The 18,777-nt window shown below is 41.3% G+C and overlaps 1 protein-coding gene across 1 annotated transcript in view; it reads right to left on the bottom strand.

Annotated features, from left to right (window-relative positions):
- LOC140483657 (mitogen-activated protein kinase 14B) overlaps window positions 1–18,777 on the bottom strand; it is a 33,289-nt gene that overhangs the window by 13,060 nt on the left and 1,452 nt on the right. Inside the window, exons 2-6 of the mRNA XM_072582006.1 lie at window positions 13,410–13,539; window positions 13,245–13,303; window positions 7,975–8,086; window positions 4,529–4,558; window positions 3,035–3,082 (exon numbers count right to left, since the gene is read on the bottom strand). Of these exons, the coding sequence (XP_072438107.1) occupies window positions 3,035–3,082; window positions 4,529–4,558; window positions 7,975–8,086; window positions 13,245–13,303; window positions 13,410–13,539 (379 nt within the window). The remainder of the gene's footprint in view (window positions 1–3,034; window positions 3,083–4,528; window positions 4,559–7,974; window positions 8,087–13,244; window positions 13,304–13,409; window positions 13,540–18,777) is intronic.

Raw genomic sequence — 18,777 nt, 5'->3', positions numbered from 1 at the left:
TCACAGAAGGGGTCAACCAGCTTTCCTCCTTTAAGTGGGTGGCACAGTGGCACAGTGGTTAGGACTGCTGCCTCACAGCACCAGAGACCCGGGTTCGATTCCTGCCTCAGGCGACTGACTGTGTGGAGTTTGCACATTCTCCCAGTGTCTGCGTGGGTTTCCTCCGGGTGCTCCGGTTTCCTCCCACAGTCCAAAAATGTGCAGGTCAGGTGAGTTGGCCATGCTAAATTGCCTGTAGTGTTAGGTAAGGGGTAGATGTAGGGGTATGGGTGGGTTGCGCTTCAGCAGGGCAGTGTGGACTTGTCAGGCCAAAGGGCCTGTTTCCACACTGTAAGTAATCTAATCTAAAAAAAAAGATATACCTTGGTCACCTATCTGACTATCACTCTTTGCAGTTTGGTGTCAAACTATGTCTGATAATGTATCTGTGAAACATCTTGCAAGCTTTATGATGTTAAACATACTATACAAATGCAAGTTGCTGTTATCATATGATAATTAATCATGTGATATTTGCCCTGTTTCAAAATTCTTAATTAAAATATGACCTTTTGAGATATAATGTGACAAACATAAATCAAAAATACAAAAGAATATAAAGCTATAAAGATAATTACAGTTTAAATTTTAAAATGACTTGAGATATGATTGACGAAGTTGAGGTGCTGGAAAGTTTGGAAAACATTAAGAATGATAAGTCCCCAGGGCCAGACCAGATTTATCCCATGCTGCTCTGGGAAGTGAGAAAGGAGGTTGCTAAGCTGCTGGCGAGGATATGTGCCTCCTCACTCTCCACAGCAGTCGTACTGGAGGATGGGAAGGAGGCAAATGTTGTTCCTCTTTTCAAGAAGCGTAATAGGGAAATCCCAGGCAATTACAGACCAGTCAGTCTTACGTCTGTGGTCAGCAAAGTTTTGGAAAGAATTCTGAGGGATTGGATTTATGACTATTTGGCAAAGCATAGTGTGATTAAAGGCAGTCAGCATGGCTTTGTGAGGGGCAGATCATGCCTCACAAATCTTACTGAGTTCTTTGAGGAGGTGATGAGACAGGTCGACGACGGTCGAGCTGTGGATTTGGTGCATATGGACTTCAGCAAGGCATTTGATAGGGTTCCCCATAGTAGGCTCATTCATAAAGACAGGAAGTATGGGATACAGGGAGATTTGGCTATCTGGATTCAGAATTGGTTGGCTGACAGAAGGCAGAGAGTGGTTGTAGATGGAAAGTATTCTGCCTGGAGGTCAGTATTGAGTGGGGTCCTGCAGGGCTCTGTTCTTGGGCTTCTGCTCTTTGTAGTTTTTATAAATGACTTGGATGAGAAGGTTGAGGGGTGGGTTAGTAAATTTGCAGATGACACAAAGATTGGAGGTGTCGCCGATAGGATAGAGGGCTACTGCAGGCTGCAACGTGACATAGACAGGATGCACAGATGGGCTGAGAAATGGCAGATGGAGTTCAACCTGGATAAATGCAAAGTGATGCATTTTGGAAGGTTGAACTTGAATGCTGAATATAGGATTAAAGATTATAGGATTGGCGGTGTGGAGGAACGGAGGGATCTGGGTGTGCAAGTACATAGATCCCTCAAAGTTGCCACCCAAGTGGATGGGATTGTTAAGAAAACACATGGTGTTTTGGCTTTCATTAACAGGGGGATCAAGTTTAAGAGCTGCGAGGTTTTGCTGCAGCTCTAGAAGTCCCTGGTGAGACCACACTTGGAATATTGTGTCCAGTTCTGGTCGCCCTACTATAGGAAAGATACAGAGGCTTTGGAGAGGATGCAAAGAAGGTTCACCAGGATGCTGCCTGGACTGGAGGGCTTGCCTTATGAGGAAAGGTTGAATAAGCTCAGACTTTTCTCTCTGAAGAGAAGGAGGAAGAGAGGTGACCTGATCAAGGTATACAAGATAATGAGTGGCATAGATAGAGTCAATAGCCAGAGACTTTTCCCCAGGGCAGGATTGACTGGTATGAGGAGTCATAGTTTGAGGATATTAGGAGGAAGATAGGTTCTTTATGCAGAGAGTTGTAAATGCATTGAATGTGTTGCCAGCGGTGGTGGTGGAAGCAGAGTCATTGGGGACATTTAAGTGACTGCTGGACATGCACATGGATAGCAGTGAGTTGAGGGGTGCGTAGGTTAAGTTACTATATTTAACATTAGGATAAAACCTCAGCACAACATCATGGGCCAAAAGGCCTGTTCTGTGCTGTACTTTTCTATGTTCTATATTTCTATATCTCAACACCAAGAAAATTCAAACATAGGCTTCAGGTGCAACAAATTTCTAACACGCTTTGTACAACTTTATGACTTTTTACAATATTCAGCAGGATATAAAAATAATAAAATGAAACTAACACCAAATTGAATTCAGTTTATTGATTGCCACACCCGACCACGTTACCCAACTTCAGGGAGCTGAGAATTAGTTCTTAAATAAAAAAATCATCAAAGCTACCAGACTCCCAGGACATAAAAATTCTTTCATGGTATGTGCCCATTGTTAAGAAGGCCAACACGTATTGCTCATCACCAATTTCCACTGAGAAGGTGCAACTGCTTAAACCATTACAATCTCTGTGGTGTAGGTATGCCAACAGTGCTGTCAGGAAGGCAGTTCCAGGAGTTTGGTTATATCACAAAGTACAACCTGAATTGTCAAATTTTCAAAGAGTCATATTAGACTTGAAACACTACACTCAGTTTCTCTCTCACACCGTTGTCCCTCAGGTCTCCTTTAAATCTTTCCCCTCTCACCTTAAACTTGTGCCCTCTAGTTTTTCACTCCCCCTGAGGAAAAGGACTTTGGCTATTCATCCTATCCATGCCCCTCATGATTTTATAAATCTCTATAGGGTCACCCTACGAGCAAAAGAAATCATATATTAATTCTTTTGAGAGCTTTGGAAAACAGAGCAATTCTCCCCTTTAAAATTGTAAAATGCAACTCACATTTAATGTTTTGAGTGCTCTCCTGTTTTCTGTGTTCAAGTGAACGTGAAATTAGTGTCATAACTTTATTCTTACCTTCAATTCACAGTTCTGGTTTACTGCTAGATTGCTAGGTTTGAGGTCCTGCAAAGAAACAATAAAAATAACTATCTTTCAGAGCTTCAAGCACAGATCATATAAATTTACAGCATAGAAAGAGGCCACTTGGTCCATCATAACCATGCCAACTACCAGTTGCTATCCAGTCTAATTTTGCTTTTCATCTGTTTTTCAATAGCCTTGTAGATAATGGTGCTTGTAGGTTTCATAGCCTTATAGGTCATGGTGTTTCAAATGCCAATCTAAAGATTTGTTAAGTGTTATAAGGGTTTCTTCCTGAACCATCTCTTCAGGCACTGAGTCCCAGAAACACACCAATCTCTGGGTGAAAATGTTTCCTCTCAGGTATCCTCCTGCCTCTAGCTTTAAGTCTATCACTAGGTTGTGGCTTATTCAATCAGGGAAATATATGGATTATTCTTAATCATTCTGTTACCACCCCTAACAATTTTACACACTGTCACTAGGTTTCCTAATATACCGAGGGTTAGTTTAGCTCGGTTGGCTTGGATGGTAGATTTGCGAAGCGGTGTGATGCCAATAGCATGTGTTCAAATTGCCAACACCAGCTAAGGTCACCATGAAGGCCTCTCCCTTCTCAACCCCTTCCCTCCCCTGAGGCACGGTGGCCCTCAGGTGAAATCACCAGCCAGTCAGCTTTCTCCAATGAGAGGGCAGCCTGATAGTCTGAAAGGACATAACCATAATCTCAACATTTTGGCATCAATTATCTCCATAGAAGAAACACTATCTTTCTCATTTGCTAATTTTAGTAAAACTGCTCAAAAAATCCTTTCCAATCATCATAGACAGCAATGGTCAATTGGTTTTAAACTCAAACTATGGTTAGGATTTCCACTTGACTTGGACTGATTCTCAGTCTGGGATGAAATCTTGGATTGTCTGGTTGGAAACTCCTATCAACTGTAGCTGAAATTTGACTATGGATGCTTTGGTCAGAGTTCTTGTAGGTTTGGACTGAGATTTTCGTTGGTATTCTCTGGTTGGAAACATAAACAGTGAGGCTCTGGATTCATCTTCTTCTATGAGGGATATTCCATTCTTTTTAATCAGGAATGGTGAAAAGCCAGGGATGATCACATCCAATTTGTAGCAACACCAACTAAGCAACAGTGTGGCTTGGGATCTCAGATCTGGAGAAGCCTCAAAGAGGCTGGGAGCATTTCCTTTCTTAAAAGAGACAACCTGAATAGCATTCACACAAAAGTGTCATTTTACAGGGATTCAGCAAGATACTGTGCAGTCGATCAATTGATTAATTTGTAATAGTCCTTTTGCAAGTAATTTGTATATTACTGTAGTATTATTTATGGTATAAATAGACCATGCAGAAGGATAATGTTATCTGAGGTGGTCATTACTTCCTGCTAGGAGAAACTGTATTCACCATCCCCTGTTTTGGATCCCAAGGTGACATTCTGCAAAGGGTTATGAAAGAAAGTGCCTTACCCTGTGCACAATCCCAGCGGAATGAATGTACTGTGGAAAAACCAGGCAGAATATTAGTAAATATCAAAGTAAAAGCCTTACTCCATGACATCGAGATGAAAGGTTAGGTGACTTGACCATGCTAATTGCCCATTGTGTTAGGTGCATTAGTTAGGGGTAAATACAGGGTAGGGGAATGGGTCTGGGTGGGTTACTCTTCGGAGGGTCGGTGTGGACTTGTTGGGTCGAAGGGTCTGTTCCCATACTGTAGGGAACCTAATCTAAAATGTGCTCCTCTTTTTGAATGAATAATTTGACCCACTTGTAGGATTCAAAATGAAGATCACTGTATTTTGAGTGGACATGGGGCACACCAGTGCACTCAGATCTGGAGAGGATTTTTTTAAAAACAAAGATAAGTTCCACTAATGCCCATTGTGTATGAGGATGTCCAATTCTTCACTGAAGATTAAACTTCCACTGAATAAGCAGCTGTAGTATATGCCAAGCAGACATAATTAGGGACTTCTAAAAACTTCAACTCTTAGATTTTTTTCCAGTGATGATTTGGTAAAAACGGATGTTTCCAACTTTAAGAAAAAAGGCTATAAAATGTCCCATTACCTTGAGACTAAATAATAAGCATGGAGATATTTGGATATTGCACCTGTAGTGCTAAACAAAGGTTGAACAGCCATAATAGACTTGCTTAACAAAATAATTATTATACACAGTTTATGATTCATGAACATATATTGTGAAAGGGATATACCATGTCGATGATCATGGTGTTTTATTTGTAACATGTTGAAAAAACAATATAGTACATGACATTCCATTCAAACACATAGTCAAAAATTAATATGCCACGTACAATGATCAAAGTATCTGATATGAAAAACAGAATGTGCTGGAGAAACTCAGCAGGTCTGGCATCATCTGTGGAGAGAAAAACAGAGTTCAGTGTGACTTTTCTTCAGAACGTCCCTCAGGTTCAGGCACGTAGATAATGTTTAGGTTTATAAGGAATGTATTCAAAGATATACTGCAAAATTACAGCCATGTGTGTCTTTATCTGTGTATGGGACACCTGCTTGAGGGGTGTTCCGAACAGTCATGTTGGATTCGAAACATCAACCTGTTTATCTTTTCACAGTTGCTGCCAGACCCATTGAGTTTCTGCACAATTGCTGTTTTTAATTCAGATTTCCAGTATCTGAAACTTATTAGTTTTTATTTGAGTAATCACAACTTCTGCTTCACACTTTGATCTAATATAAAGGGAAGCTGCATTGTTGATTGCTAATTTTTTTTTAACCCACTGGCTAGGTCAGCGTTTAACGACTATCCATAATTAACATGAGGGGACCTGGGGAGACTTCAGCAAATTCTACAACGTAAATGCAAGGCTGTGGTGTGTATTTGGTAATCTGTCTGATCCTGCAGTCTCACCCAAAATGCACAATGTCAGTCAGCAACTGACAGAAACCAAGGGAGCCTCACAGCTCATTCAATGAATGCATGCACTCAAATTTTCTCTCTATAAAATGATTTTATATCATTTAAAACCATTGAATTCCTCTTATTCTACCCCTTTTACTTGTTCCCCCCCCCTTCTCCTTTCTTCAGTGTCAAAGACTGAGATTCTGAGAGAAATCATCTGTACGAGAAATGGATCCAATGCAATCTGTTAAAAGATCGCTTTGAGTTTATAAAGTGTGCAGATTACCAAGTACTCAAAGATATGTATAGAATTACAGCCATTTGTGTTTCTATCACTACACAGGACACCTGCTCCATAGCCATCCTTGAGGGGTGCTTCAGGGCAATTTACTTCCTGAATTAGGCAGAAGGCTTGGTCTTCCATAGCGCAATAGCAAGGCCACTAGCCCTCAGGGAATCTTTAACATGTGTGCTCCTTTCAATTCAGCGGAACTAGTGAGCTGATTAGTTTGGGATGAAGAGGCATTTGCTGCCAGATCAACTCCTGTCACTGCCGGACATGTCAAAAAGCCTTTTTTATTCACAATAAACTTTTCAACTCCTTTCACTTCAAGCTTTTTCTCCACGTTGACATCTGTTCCCAATGCCAACTCAGCATTCATAGTGGAACTGAAATAGAGTTATAACTAGAAGCTGAATCACTGATGAGGACTGTAGTGGAAGATGGGGAGACAATTTGCCTTCTGTTTTAAGTGTAACCAGTGATTCAATTCAAATTAAATAAAGTTAAATTACTTATTAAGAATTAAATTGAACAGATCCAGAAATCCACTTCTCAAAATACTGATAGGCATCGTGGGAAAATTGGAGTGTTAAAAGCATGGTTGTCATCATTTAGACTTAACCGATGTTTTTATAATTATCACATTACCCAAATGACTTTCGGTGTGCTTGGATTCAACTTCAGTTATTACAGATGTGTTAAAATAACAGAGATGGAAAGAAGTTTGGTTCAGGCATATGTTTTGCCATGATTTCCCTCTGGAATTTGGGAGAGTGGCACCCTAAAATGGAAGCACAAAGACCTCTTCAATCTCAGCTGCACCCCTGGGAGGCAGTGGCCACCACTGGGACTACGCCCAGCCTGGGATGCAAGGAAGGAAACTGCCATTGCAAGAATGTACATGAGGTTGCAGGGTATTCATATGGATTAATCTGTCAGGTCATAAGAAGAGGGGGTGGCGCGATGAGAGGAGTTAAAAGGATGGGGAAGAATGTTGTCATAGGAACAGTCAGTGCCATGATGAGGGGAGGCTGCTTGTTCTAGATTCACCAGGCAGTCTCCCCTTGTGGTAAAAACAATGACTGCAGATGCTGCAAACCAGATTCTGGATAAGTGGTGCTGGAAGAGCACAGCAGTCAGACAGCATCCAGGTAGTTTCGAAATCGATGTTTTGGGCAAAAGCCCTTCATCAGTTGTGCCCATCTGCCAGTGGTAAAATGAGAGCAGCCACTGGAAGAAGCCCTCAATTCGCTAATTAAGTGGTGAATTGGCCTTTGAGCGTCCACCTTCCATATCACAGGTAGAATGTGGAGGAACGTCGACATCAACTCCCTTTACCTGTTGGGTGGGGACTGGATTGCACCTGTACAATCGAGCAGTGTGCCAACAACGACCCTCCAGTCTCACACATGAATAGTGGGTGAGCCAAAGATCAACACCTACATAACTGGAACCCAGTGATGGCCATAAACCCCTTCAGGTGAATTAGGGAAAATAACAAAAGAACAAAGCAATAAGTGGGTTGGGCATTACTATAGTGTTTGGCTACACTAACATCCACGAATCTGATAAGGTAACTCTGTTTCTGTCTGGTATTGAGGTCAGTGTCATCCCCAAGGAACTGTCAAACTGTCAAGCTTCTTCCCCTCCTCACGTCACCATGACAACAATCATGCTTGAGGCTGGATCTACATTCACCCTGTTCCATTACCCCGTCTCTGTCAGCCCTCATTCTGCTCACCTTCAATCCACAGAGAATCTGATAAAGAAGAAACACCACCATACTTTCAGAGAGTTTCTGTCTTTTCAGGATATGGCTGAGGTCTCTCTCCACAAAAGGCATCACCAGGTAACTATGAATAGAATGTACACGCACATGCACACAGACACACATAAGCATTGAATTTCTTTCAGCAATTTCAGATGCATATTAAAACTTTACATTCCTATATTCTTCCGTTAAATTATTTTTGGAAGTAAAGTTTTCATTTGTAATATTTACTGTTTTTGGCAACCCTAAGGCAGTTCCTGTTTTTATTTCTGATTGATGAGCAATAGGTAAAAGTTCTGGCAGTCTTCCATTCATTGGACTGAGAATGGTAGACTGGTTAGCAAGGAATATCTGGAGAACTAGCCATTTGGATACAAACCTAGCTTGAAGGTACAAAATCGTGGGTGTTAGTGGAGGGTTGACTTTCAGACTGGAGGCCTGTGATCAGCAATGTGCCTGCAATCAGCGCTGGCTTCATTATTTTTTGTCACTTATATAAATGGTTTAAATGTGAATGTAGGAGGAATAGTTAGTAAATGTGCAAGTGATACCAAAATTGGTGGTGTAGTGGACAACGAAGAAGGTTACCTCAGATTACAATGCGACCTTGATCAGATAGGCTCATGAGCCAAGGAATGGCAGATGACATTTAATCTAGATAAAGGAGAGGTGCTACATTTTGCTACGGCAAATCAGTTCTGGACTTATACACTTTAATGGTAAGGTCCTAGGGAGTGTTGTTGAACAAAGAGACCTTGGAGTGCAGGTTCATAGCTCCTTGAAAGTGGAGTCACAGGTAGGTAGGATAGTGAAGAAGGCATTTGGTATGCTTCCCTTTGTTGGTCAGTGCATTGAGTATAGGAATTGAGATACTGGATTAGTGGTGCTGGAAGAGCACAGCAGTTCAGGCAGCATCCAACGAGCAGCGAAATCAACGTTTCGGGCAAAAGCCCTTCATCAGGAATAAAGGCAGTGAGCCTGAAGCATGGAGAGATAAGCTAGAGGAGGGTGGGGGTGGGGAGAGAGTAGCATAGAGTACAATGGGTGAGTGGGGGAGGAGATGAAGGTGATAGGTCAAGGAGGAGAGGGTGGAGTGGATAGGTGGAAAAGAAGATAGGCAGGTCGGACAAGTCAAGGAGACAGTAACTGAGCTGGAAGTTTGAAACTAGGATGAGGTGGGGGAAGGGGAAATGAGGAAGCTGTTGAAGTCCACATTGATGCCCTGGGGTTGAAGTGTTCCGCGGAAGAACGCCTCATCTTCCGCCTCGGAACACTTCAACCCCAGGGCATCAATGTGGACTTCAACAGCTTCCTCATTTCCCCTTCCCCCACCTCATCCTAGTTTCAAACTTCCAGCTCAGTTACTGTCTCCTTGACTTGTCCGACCTGCCTATCTTCTTTTCCACCTATCCACTCCACCCTCTCCTCCTTGACCTATCACCTTCATCTCCTCCCCCACTCACCCATTGTACTCTATGCTACTCTCTCCCCACCCCCACCCTCCTCTAGCTTATCTCTCCATGCTTCAGGCTCACTGCTTTTATTCCTGATGAAGGGCTTTTGCCCGAAACGTTGATTTCGCTGCTTGTTGGATGCTGCCTGAACTGCTGTGCTCTTCCAGCACCACTAATCCAGTATTTGATTTTCAGCATCTGCAGTCATTGTTTTTACCCTATAGGAATTGAGAGGCTGTACAGGACATTGGTTAGGCCATTTTTGAAACATTGCATGCAATTCTGGTCTCCTTGCGATAGGAAAGATGTCATGAAACTTGAAAGGGTTCAGAAAAGATTTACAAGGATGTTGCCAGGGTTGGAGGGTTTGAGCTATAGGGAGAGACTGAATAGGTTGGGGCTGTTTTCCCTGGAGCATCAGAGGCTAAGGGACGACCTCATAGAGGTTTATACAATCATGAGGGGTGTGGACAGGATAAATAGAGAAGGTATTTTCCATGGGGTAGGCTATCACTCAAAATACAGAGGGGTGGAACTGAGGATGATTTAGTGGTTTGGATCAGAAATTGGCTAGCTGAAAGAAGACAGAGGGTGGTGGTTGATGCGAAATCTTCATCCTGGAGTTCAGTTACGAGTGGTGTACTGCAAGGATCTGTTTTGGGGCCACTGCTGTTTGTCATTTTTATAAATTACCTGGATGAGGGCATAGAAGAATGGTTTAGTAAATTTGCAGATGATACTAAGGTCAGTGGGGTTGTGGACAGTGCTGAAAGATGTAGCAGGTTACAGAGGGACGTAGATAAGCTACAGAGTTGGGCTGAGAGGTGGCAAATGGAATTTAATGCAGAAAAGTGTGAAGTGATTCACTTTGGAAAGGAGCAACAGGAATAAAGAGTGCTGGGTTAATAGTAAGATTCTTGGTAATGTAGATGAGCAGAGAGATCTCGGTGTCCAGGTACGTAGATCCCTCAGAGGTGCCACCCAGGTTGATAGGGTTGTTTAAGGCACTTAGTGTGTTAGGTTTTACTTGTTGAAGGGTTGAGTTTCAGGGCCATGCAGTCATGTTGCAGCTTTTTAGATTAGATTACTTACAGTGTGGAAACAGGCCCTTCGGCCCAACAAGTCCACACCGACCCGCCGAAGCGTATACCACCCAGACCCATACTCCTACACTTACCCCTTCACCTAACACTACAGACAATTTAGCATGGTCAATTCACCTAACCTACACATTTTTGGACTGTGGGAGGAAACCGGAGGAAACCTACGCAGACACGGGGAGAATGTGCAAACTCCACACAGAGAGTCGCCTGAGGCGGGAATTGAACCCAGGTCTCTGGCGCTGTGAGGCTGTACTGTGCCACCGTGCCGCCCACAGCTGTACAAATCTCTGCTGCGGTCACACTTGGAGTATTGCGTACAGTTCTGGTCACCGCAGATGTGAAAGCTTTGGAAAGAGTTCAGAGGAGATTTACTAGGATGTTGCCTGATATGGAGGGAAGGTCTTATGAGGAAAGGCTGAGGGACATGAGGCTGTTTTCATTGAGAGAACAAGGTTGAGAGGTGACATAATTGAGACATTTAAGATAATCAGAGGATTAAATAGGTTGGACACAAGAGCCTTATTCTTCATATGATGATGGCTAGCATGAGGGGGACATAGCTTTAAATCGAGGGGTGATAGGACAGATGTCAGAGGTAGTTTCTTTACTCAGAGAGTATTAAGGGCGTGGAATGCCTTCCTGCTAATATAGTAGACTCTTCAACTTTAAGGGTATTTAAATGGTCATTGGATAAATATATGGATTAAAATGGAACAGTGTAGGTTAGATGGGATTCAGATTGGTTCCACAGATCGGCACAACATAGAGGGCCGAAGGGCCTTTACTGCGCTGTAATGTTCTATTTCTATCACTGATTGTTGCAAATATGTATCTCATTCACCGCTGTACTTTAGGGAGGGAAATCTGCCATCCTAGTCGGGTCTGGTCTGTATGTGACTCTAGACCCATAGTGATATGGCTGACACTCAGCAAACCATTCAGTTCAAGGGTAATTAGGCAACAAATATTGACATTGTCAATGGTACCCACAGCCCATGAAAGGTTAAAGTTGTTTTGGCTTGTATTCACATCATCCGCATCAATACTTTCTCAGCATGTTGCAGCAAAGCCACATAGAGCGGCAATGTGAGAGTTTATGCAATCACTACATTCCTGCTTTGGGGGAGGAGAGGGTGGAGGTGGTTGGGATCATGTAACTAAACACTTAATCTGTTTCCCAAAACTATTGCGTGTTAGTATTCTCACGGATCTAAGCATGGGAATGTTTGAGCGGTAAAAACAAAAGACAGATAGAGAAGAATAAAGTGAGAGAAAGAGATTAAATGGCTCTTTCTTAATTTTTATGTTTTATTTTCCTTTGTCTTCCATTGGGTCTCATAATATCCTCATCCAGGATATTTACATAATGTCTTTCACATAGTAAAATTTTCCAAGACATTGCCATAAACAGGCTTTGAGCAAGAGGTGGTGTTCGGGTCCAAAGGCATTAAGAAGTAAATTTTCAGAAGGTTTTTGAAAGTGGTGAGTGACATAGCCAGCTGGACCAAGGTGGTAGCCATGACACCTGGAGTCTGTGCTATAGAAAGTGGAATGGATTAGGATATGGGGGGGGGGGTGCAAAGGAAAGCAGGTAAAGGAGTCTGGAGGGCATAGATAGGGAAGCAGATTGCAGGAGAATGGATTGGTAGGGAGGGTGTTGCTGCATGGAGCTTGTGAAGATTTCAAATTCAATGCTGCAGGGAACAGGGGAGCCAATGGAGATGCTGCCGAACAAGACAGAACACCCAGATAGAATGTGGGTGGATGAGCAAGTTGCTGTTTGTATAGAACTGAGAGGCAGTGACTGTGTGGTAATGTCATTGGACTAGTAATGCAGAGACCCACATTACTGCTGTAGATCATGGGTTCAAATCCCACCTTATTAATTGGTGGAAATTTGGAAATGTGAAAATAAATCTCAGTAATGCTAACCATAAAACCGAGGTTATTGTTGCTAAACTGATTTGTTTTACTATTGCCCTTCGGGGAAGGAAATCTGCCATATATGTCTGATCTACAGATTCACAGTAATGTGCTCATTTCCTATTTGCTCTCTGAAATGGTCCATGAACCACTCAGTTCAAGAGGCAATTAGGAATGGACAACTGCTGATGGGGTCCTCATCCCATTAATGAACTCAAAACAAGGCCATTGACAGAAGCAAGGTAAGACATCAGGCCTAGAGGTGGCAAAGTCATTAATGAAAGATTCCTCTGCAGTGAGAGAGCAGACAGAAGCAGACAATTCTTTAAAAGGTGCAAATAGACGGTCTCGATGACTGAAAGAATATGGAACTTGAAGGTCAGTTTAAGAGTTGAATGGGACATCAAAGTTGCATGCAACATGTTGGTGAGGAAGAACAGTGTGTGGACGTCTTGATAGGAAGGTGATGGGCATTAGAATTGCTCTCAAACATTCAGCAATGCATAGAATTGATGGTTAATTGCTTTGTCAGTTCTGGTCTCCTATCTATCAGAAAGGAAAAGGTCTCATTTCGTGATGCAATGGAGATTTGCAATTCAGTTATGTGTGCAGCAAAGGCAGGGAGTACTGAGAACATGAATAAATGCCCCACTATTTAATTGCTGCTTATGGCGTATTGCAAGATTGTACATGTCATGTTGGAATTCACAACACCACAAGAAGAAAGGCATTTTTTTTCAACCGTGCTGCATGTACTCACAAGCTCTGGAATGTATGTAAATAGTCTTCTGGTGAAAAGACATTGAGCAAACAAATGACCTGCAAAAACAAGACTGATTTTAAAAAGACATACAAGAAACATGAACAAAGTTAAAATGTCATTATGCTCAGCATTCATTTGCTAAGGCTCATGACCCAAACTCACATTTTCCTGTTTGTTATGTTTGAGCAGCCGGAGTTCACGGTATGCTCGCTTGGCATGAGTTAAAGACTGGAAGGGTCGGTGCAGTTTCTTTACTGCAACTTTCTCTCCTGTCTTCTGGTCAATAGCTGAACTGTACATAACAGGAACAAGAAGTACATTATCAGGCTTTCTCATGGAGTCATAGAGATATACAGCACAGAAACAGACCCCTTCTTCCAACTCATCCATGCTGACCAGCTATCCGAACCTAATCTAGTCCCATTTGCCAGCATTTGGCCCATATCCTTCTAAGCCCTTCCTATTCATCTACCCATCCAGATGCCTTTAAATGCTGTAATTGTACTAGCCTCCACCACTTCCTCTGGCAGTTCATTCCATACACACACACCACTCTCTGCCTGAAAAAGTCGCCCCTTAGGTACTTTTTTCCATCTTACCCCGCTCACCTTAAACCAATGCCCTCTAGCTTTAGACTCCTCTATCGTGGGGAAAATCTCTATAGGGTCACCCCACAGCCTCCAAAGCTATTGGGAAAATAGCCCAAGCGTATTCAGCCTCTCCGTATAATTCAAACCCTCCAAATCCTGGCAACTTTCTTGTAAAATCCTTTCTGAGCCCTTTCAAGTTTCATATCCGTCTGATGAAGTATGGTGGCAAGAGCTGAAATACAATATACCACTGAATCATAGGACAAGACTTCAGCCCCATTATTTGTCAAGTACAAACTCTCCAATCTCACTGTGAGAGTACATTAAGCGGAAATCAGACATTGTGAAGAACAAATAGGCGAAATGACTTTGCAAAATGCATCATATTTGTCTTCAGTTTATATCTGTGTAAATTTAGTAATATTAATTAGAATTGAAGAATTGATTTTCTTCCATGATTTAAGGAGATATCAGTTGCTTACCTGCTTTAAGTTGCAAAACATTGAGGTAAAAACAATTTACCTGAAAATATGAAATTCATTTTCCCCCAGGGGTGCTTTCTACAAGTGTGTCTTAAATTTGAGATTTATTTAATTGACTGAGTTTGAATTTACTGCAAGTCTTATTGTGGGATTAGAAATTCACAGAATTGTTACAGCTCAGACGGAGGCCATTTGGCTCATTATATCTGCACCAGCTCCAAATAACCAATTCACTTAGTGCCATTTCACTGCCCTTGCTCCGTAACCCTGCATTTCTTCCTTTCTGGAGTTTAATTCTCTGTTGAATGCATTGATTGAACTTGCTGCTACTACAGGTTAGGGTAGTGCATTCTGGGCTCTAGGGCTCTAATCATTGACTGTGCCAAAACAATCTTTCTCATATCACTTACGCTTCACTTTAAAACTGTGCCCCCTTACTACATTCTTTGACAAGTGAGAACAAGTTTTGAATACCTTTGTCAAATCTCCTCTTTGTCATTTTTTTTTCTCCAAAAAAGCACTGTCCTAACAATTCTAATCTATCTTCACAAATAAAATTCTCATTCCTAGAACCATTCTCAACAATCTTTTCTAGCTTTATTTATTCTGCCTTGTCCTTTGGAGGGAATATATCATTAATGTGCCAAACTATTTCTGCCTTGAAGATGAGCCAACAATCTGTACTGATACCAAGTTTCTGTACCGAGGTACCTTTGACTTAAGATGGCATCATAAGTGTAGAACTTGTAAACCTTTCATTCGTATGAATACGTGACAATAAACCTAATTCAATTCAACCCATTGTACAGCCTCTGTTTTCCTACCTACATTTGACTCATACTTATCTAGTTCAGATCCATTCTTATCCCTTTGAATTTCGCTGTCTTCCAGTTAATTATTCTTATTTTGGTTTATTCTTTGTCCTTTCATTATCAACCACCATAATCACTGTGCCCTAACTAATACCCTACTGACACTTGATCTACATGTCTGTCTCATTTTCAACAATCAGATCTAGCAGTGCCTCCTTTTTTGTTGCACTAGCACACAGTACTACAGGAAACTTTCATTCTAGGAACTCTTGCCCCTCTGTGTTCTTTGCTTACTATTACCCCAGTCTGTATTCAGATATTTAAAGTCCCCAGTACAACCACCTTATCATACTTACACCTCACAATATTTTCCTTAAATTTGTTTCTCAATCTCCTCCAACCAGTGAGTGGTCTGTAGGCTACAATGGAATTGTATATTCATTTGTCTTTAACTAAAGCCAAACAGATTTGATCCCTATTCCCTTTGGACATGTCTCCAGCACTGCAATACTGTCTTTGGTCAATACTGAGTCCCCTTCCCTTTTTCTTCCTTTTCTATCTTTCTTGAATATCATATATTAACACCCAGTATTCCTTGAGCCAGGTCTCTATTATAGTCACAATATTGTATTTCCACTTGGCAATCTGCACCAATCTTACTAACCACCCTCCATGCATTCACATACATGCACAGCAACCCTGATTTAACCTGTATTCTTTTTTTCCATTTTCCTAATCCCACCTCTTAATTTACTATTCCCTCACTTTGTATTATCCAACTCTGTCAGTATTTTGTGTACCTTAGTATCGATCTCAGATATTGTCTCCTAGTCGCCATACTCCTAAACCTATGTCATATTAGCCCTGGGCTCTGGGTTACTAGTCTAGTAACTATGTTACTGTGATGTAAAGGATATCCCAAGATTATGCTATATATCTCACTACATACATTCTGAAGATCTAGATTTATTCCATATGACTCATTGGGTTACTGCTTACTGAGGGAGTATTATTTTACACTGGGCTGAGAGCATACTGTACAATATGAGTTAACATATAACATCCCTTGCAAGAAAATGAAACAACATGATGAAGAGTATACATCATGCTGCAAGGCAAATATCACTAAAATAGAAAAGAAAAAGTGACAAGATGACGGAGGAGAAACTAGCAATGATGATAGAAAGAGGGGAAAAAAGTACAACGAAACTGAATTTTAAAAAAAATGTCGGTAGGCTAAAGAGGAGGTTCTATTAAAGATTTGTAATACAGTGCTGGAGTTGAAAAGAAATCATAAAATGAAGCTTATACAGTAGAAAGTGAAATCTTTGACAAATGGACTAACATGAGATAATAATCGATAATGGGCAAAGATGGTATAATATTGTTTGGAAGGGATACAGAAACCAAACATTTGACAGTCTACAAGTGGGTTGTATAATGATCTAAATCAAGGGAGTCCTCAAGATATGGAGGCAAATGAAAGACCAAACATTATGACTTCAAAGTTAAAGCATGAGTTAAAAGTTTGTAATTATTAATTATGGTAAAGCTCCAGGTTTAGGTGAAGCAATACGAGGAGGTCCAAAAACTCTTGAAGAAACAGATACGTTTGTGATCAAACATACACCAAAGGATACAGGAGAAAGTGAGGACTGCAGATGTTGGAGATCAGAGCTGAAAATGTGTTGCTGGAAAAGCGCAGCAGGTCAGGCAGCATCCAAGGAGCAGGAGAATCGACGTTTCGGGCATAAGCCCTTCTTCAGGAATCAGGAAGCCATTCCTGAAGAAGGGCTTATGCCTGAAACGTCGATTCTCCTGTTCCTTGGATGCTGCCTGACCTGCTGCGCTTTTCCAGCAACACATTTTCAGCACCAAATGACTTGAAACATTACTTATTCATTCAGTTATTTATGAAACCTAAACAACGGATTGCAATCGCTTCAGAACTATAAGCTTAAGAATCATCTGATTAAAGTGATCTTTAAAATCATGACAGGAAAAAAGATGACACATTTCAAGCAACAACTGATGATATAGGTCTGGAGTTTGACCCAGAGTAGAATCAAAAGTAGAATCAAGAAAGGGAGCAATTGTTGATAAATATTTAGAAGTAAACAACAAAATTTACTTCTGTTTCACTAACAATGAAAATGTATTCAGTTCTGTTGATTGCCAAAGGTGGACAGACAATTTGCTGAAACTGACAGTACAGATGTGAGATTTCTCCAGGGCCTATAATGGGACCAATAGGGAACACCAGGCTCAAAGAGGGACAATCAGAAATATTTCAAATGAAAGGTGGAATACAATAAGGCTTTGCCAAAATTATACAATCTGTACACAACTAATTTAAAGAAAATTAGATGTACATCTGGGGTGAAAATTGGAGGCAAGAACATAAAGACCTGTAGTATATTGACGACTTGGCACTAATTACAGAATTGGAAGAGGTCTTAAAAAATATCACAGATCAAGTAAAATCTAGAAAGTTAGAATATGCTTTGAGTATGAACTCAAAAGCCAAAAAGACAAGACCAATAGCAGTTAGATGGAATCTATTAGAAGAAACTGGAATGAAAATTGAAATGGATAGTTATCACACGAGAATAAATAGATACGTTCATCTGTTCAGGCCAAAGAGGATGGTACATGTATGGAATGAACTGCCAGAGGACATGGTGGAGGCTGGTACAATTACAACATTTAAAAGGCATCTGGATGGGTATATGGCCTAGAAACGTTTCAAGGGATATGGGCCAAATGTTGGCAAATGGGTCTAGGTTAATTTAAGATATCTAGTCAGCATGGATGAATCTATTTCCATACTGTACAGCTCTATGACTCTGTGTGAAGAAGACATTAGTAAAGCAGGCAAAATTTTGTGAAAACAAAAGGATCCATTAACAACAAGAAAATCTAAGCTTGGAACAAGTAAAAACTCATATGATGATACATTCTATTCTGTGCCCCTGAACAATAAGTAAAGCCTGAACAATAAGCAAAGAAAGGAAATAGAGGATTTTGAAATGTGGATGCTGAGACAAACATGAAAAATCCCTACAGCCCATAAGGCAAATGACGAGGTATTATAAATGGCAAGAGCAAAAGTGACATTGAAATATCAGTAGTTCAGCCACTCGACCAGAACTGCCTAGTTACAGAGATTTCTTCAACAAGATAAAGTGCAGGGCAGCAAAAAGGGGAAGTCAAGCTCAGTGTCAGTAGATGATGGATATCACAAAGCTGTTGCAGATGAGTTACCGTGGATACATAAGGACGTTACAAGACAGATGAACTTGGCATCACATGGTAGCAGAATAGATACCTGCAACAGCCTCTTAATTTTATGATTCCTCATTTCACTGATTTTGTTTTTTGCACATGTTCACAGGATATGACTTCATTTATCGCATGTGGCTCATTGTCCTGAGAAGCTCTGCGTGCATACTAATTCAGTGGGAATTTCCAAAGGCATTGAGGGAGTACTTTATAGTGTGGGATTGTGTCTCTATATATCAGGCGGACCAGTGGGGATGGCAGGTCCATGCTTGTTTTGCTTTGGTGCCAGCTCCAAAGGGGCAGGTTTGTTGAACTCACGATGCCTATGCTGTGAGCACATAAACACTGCACTAGCCTGGTCCCA

This window comes from Chiloscyllium punctatum, chromosome 12 (genome assembly GCF_047496795.1).
Source record: "Chiloscyllium punctatum isolate Juve2018m chromosome 12, sChiPun1.3, whole genome shotgun sequence".
In the NCBI taxonomy this organism is placed as follows: Eukaryota; Metazoa; Chordata; class Chondrichthyes; order Orectolobiformes; family Hemiscylliidae; genus Chiloscyllium; species Chiloscyllium punctatum.
The sequence above is the reverse complement of the archived record's forward strand: the minus strand, read 5'-3'. Positions and strand labels throughout refer to the sequence as shown.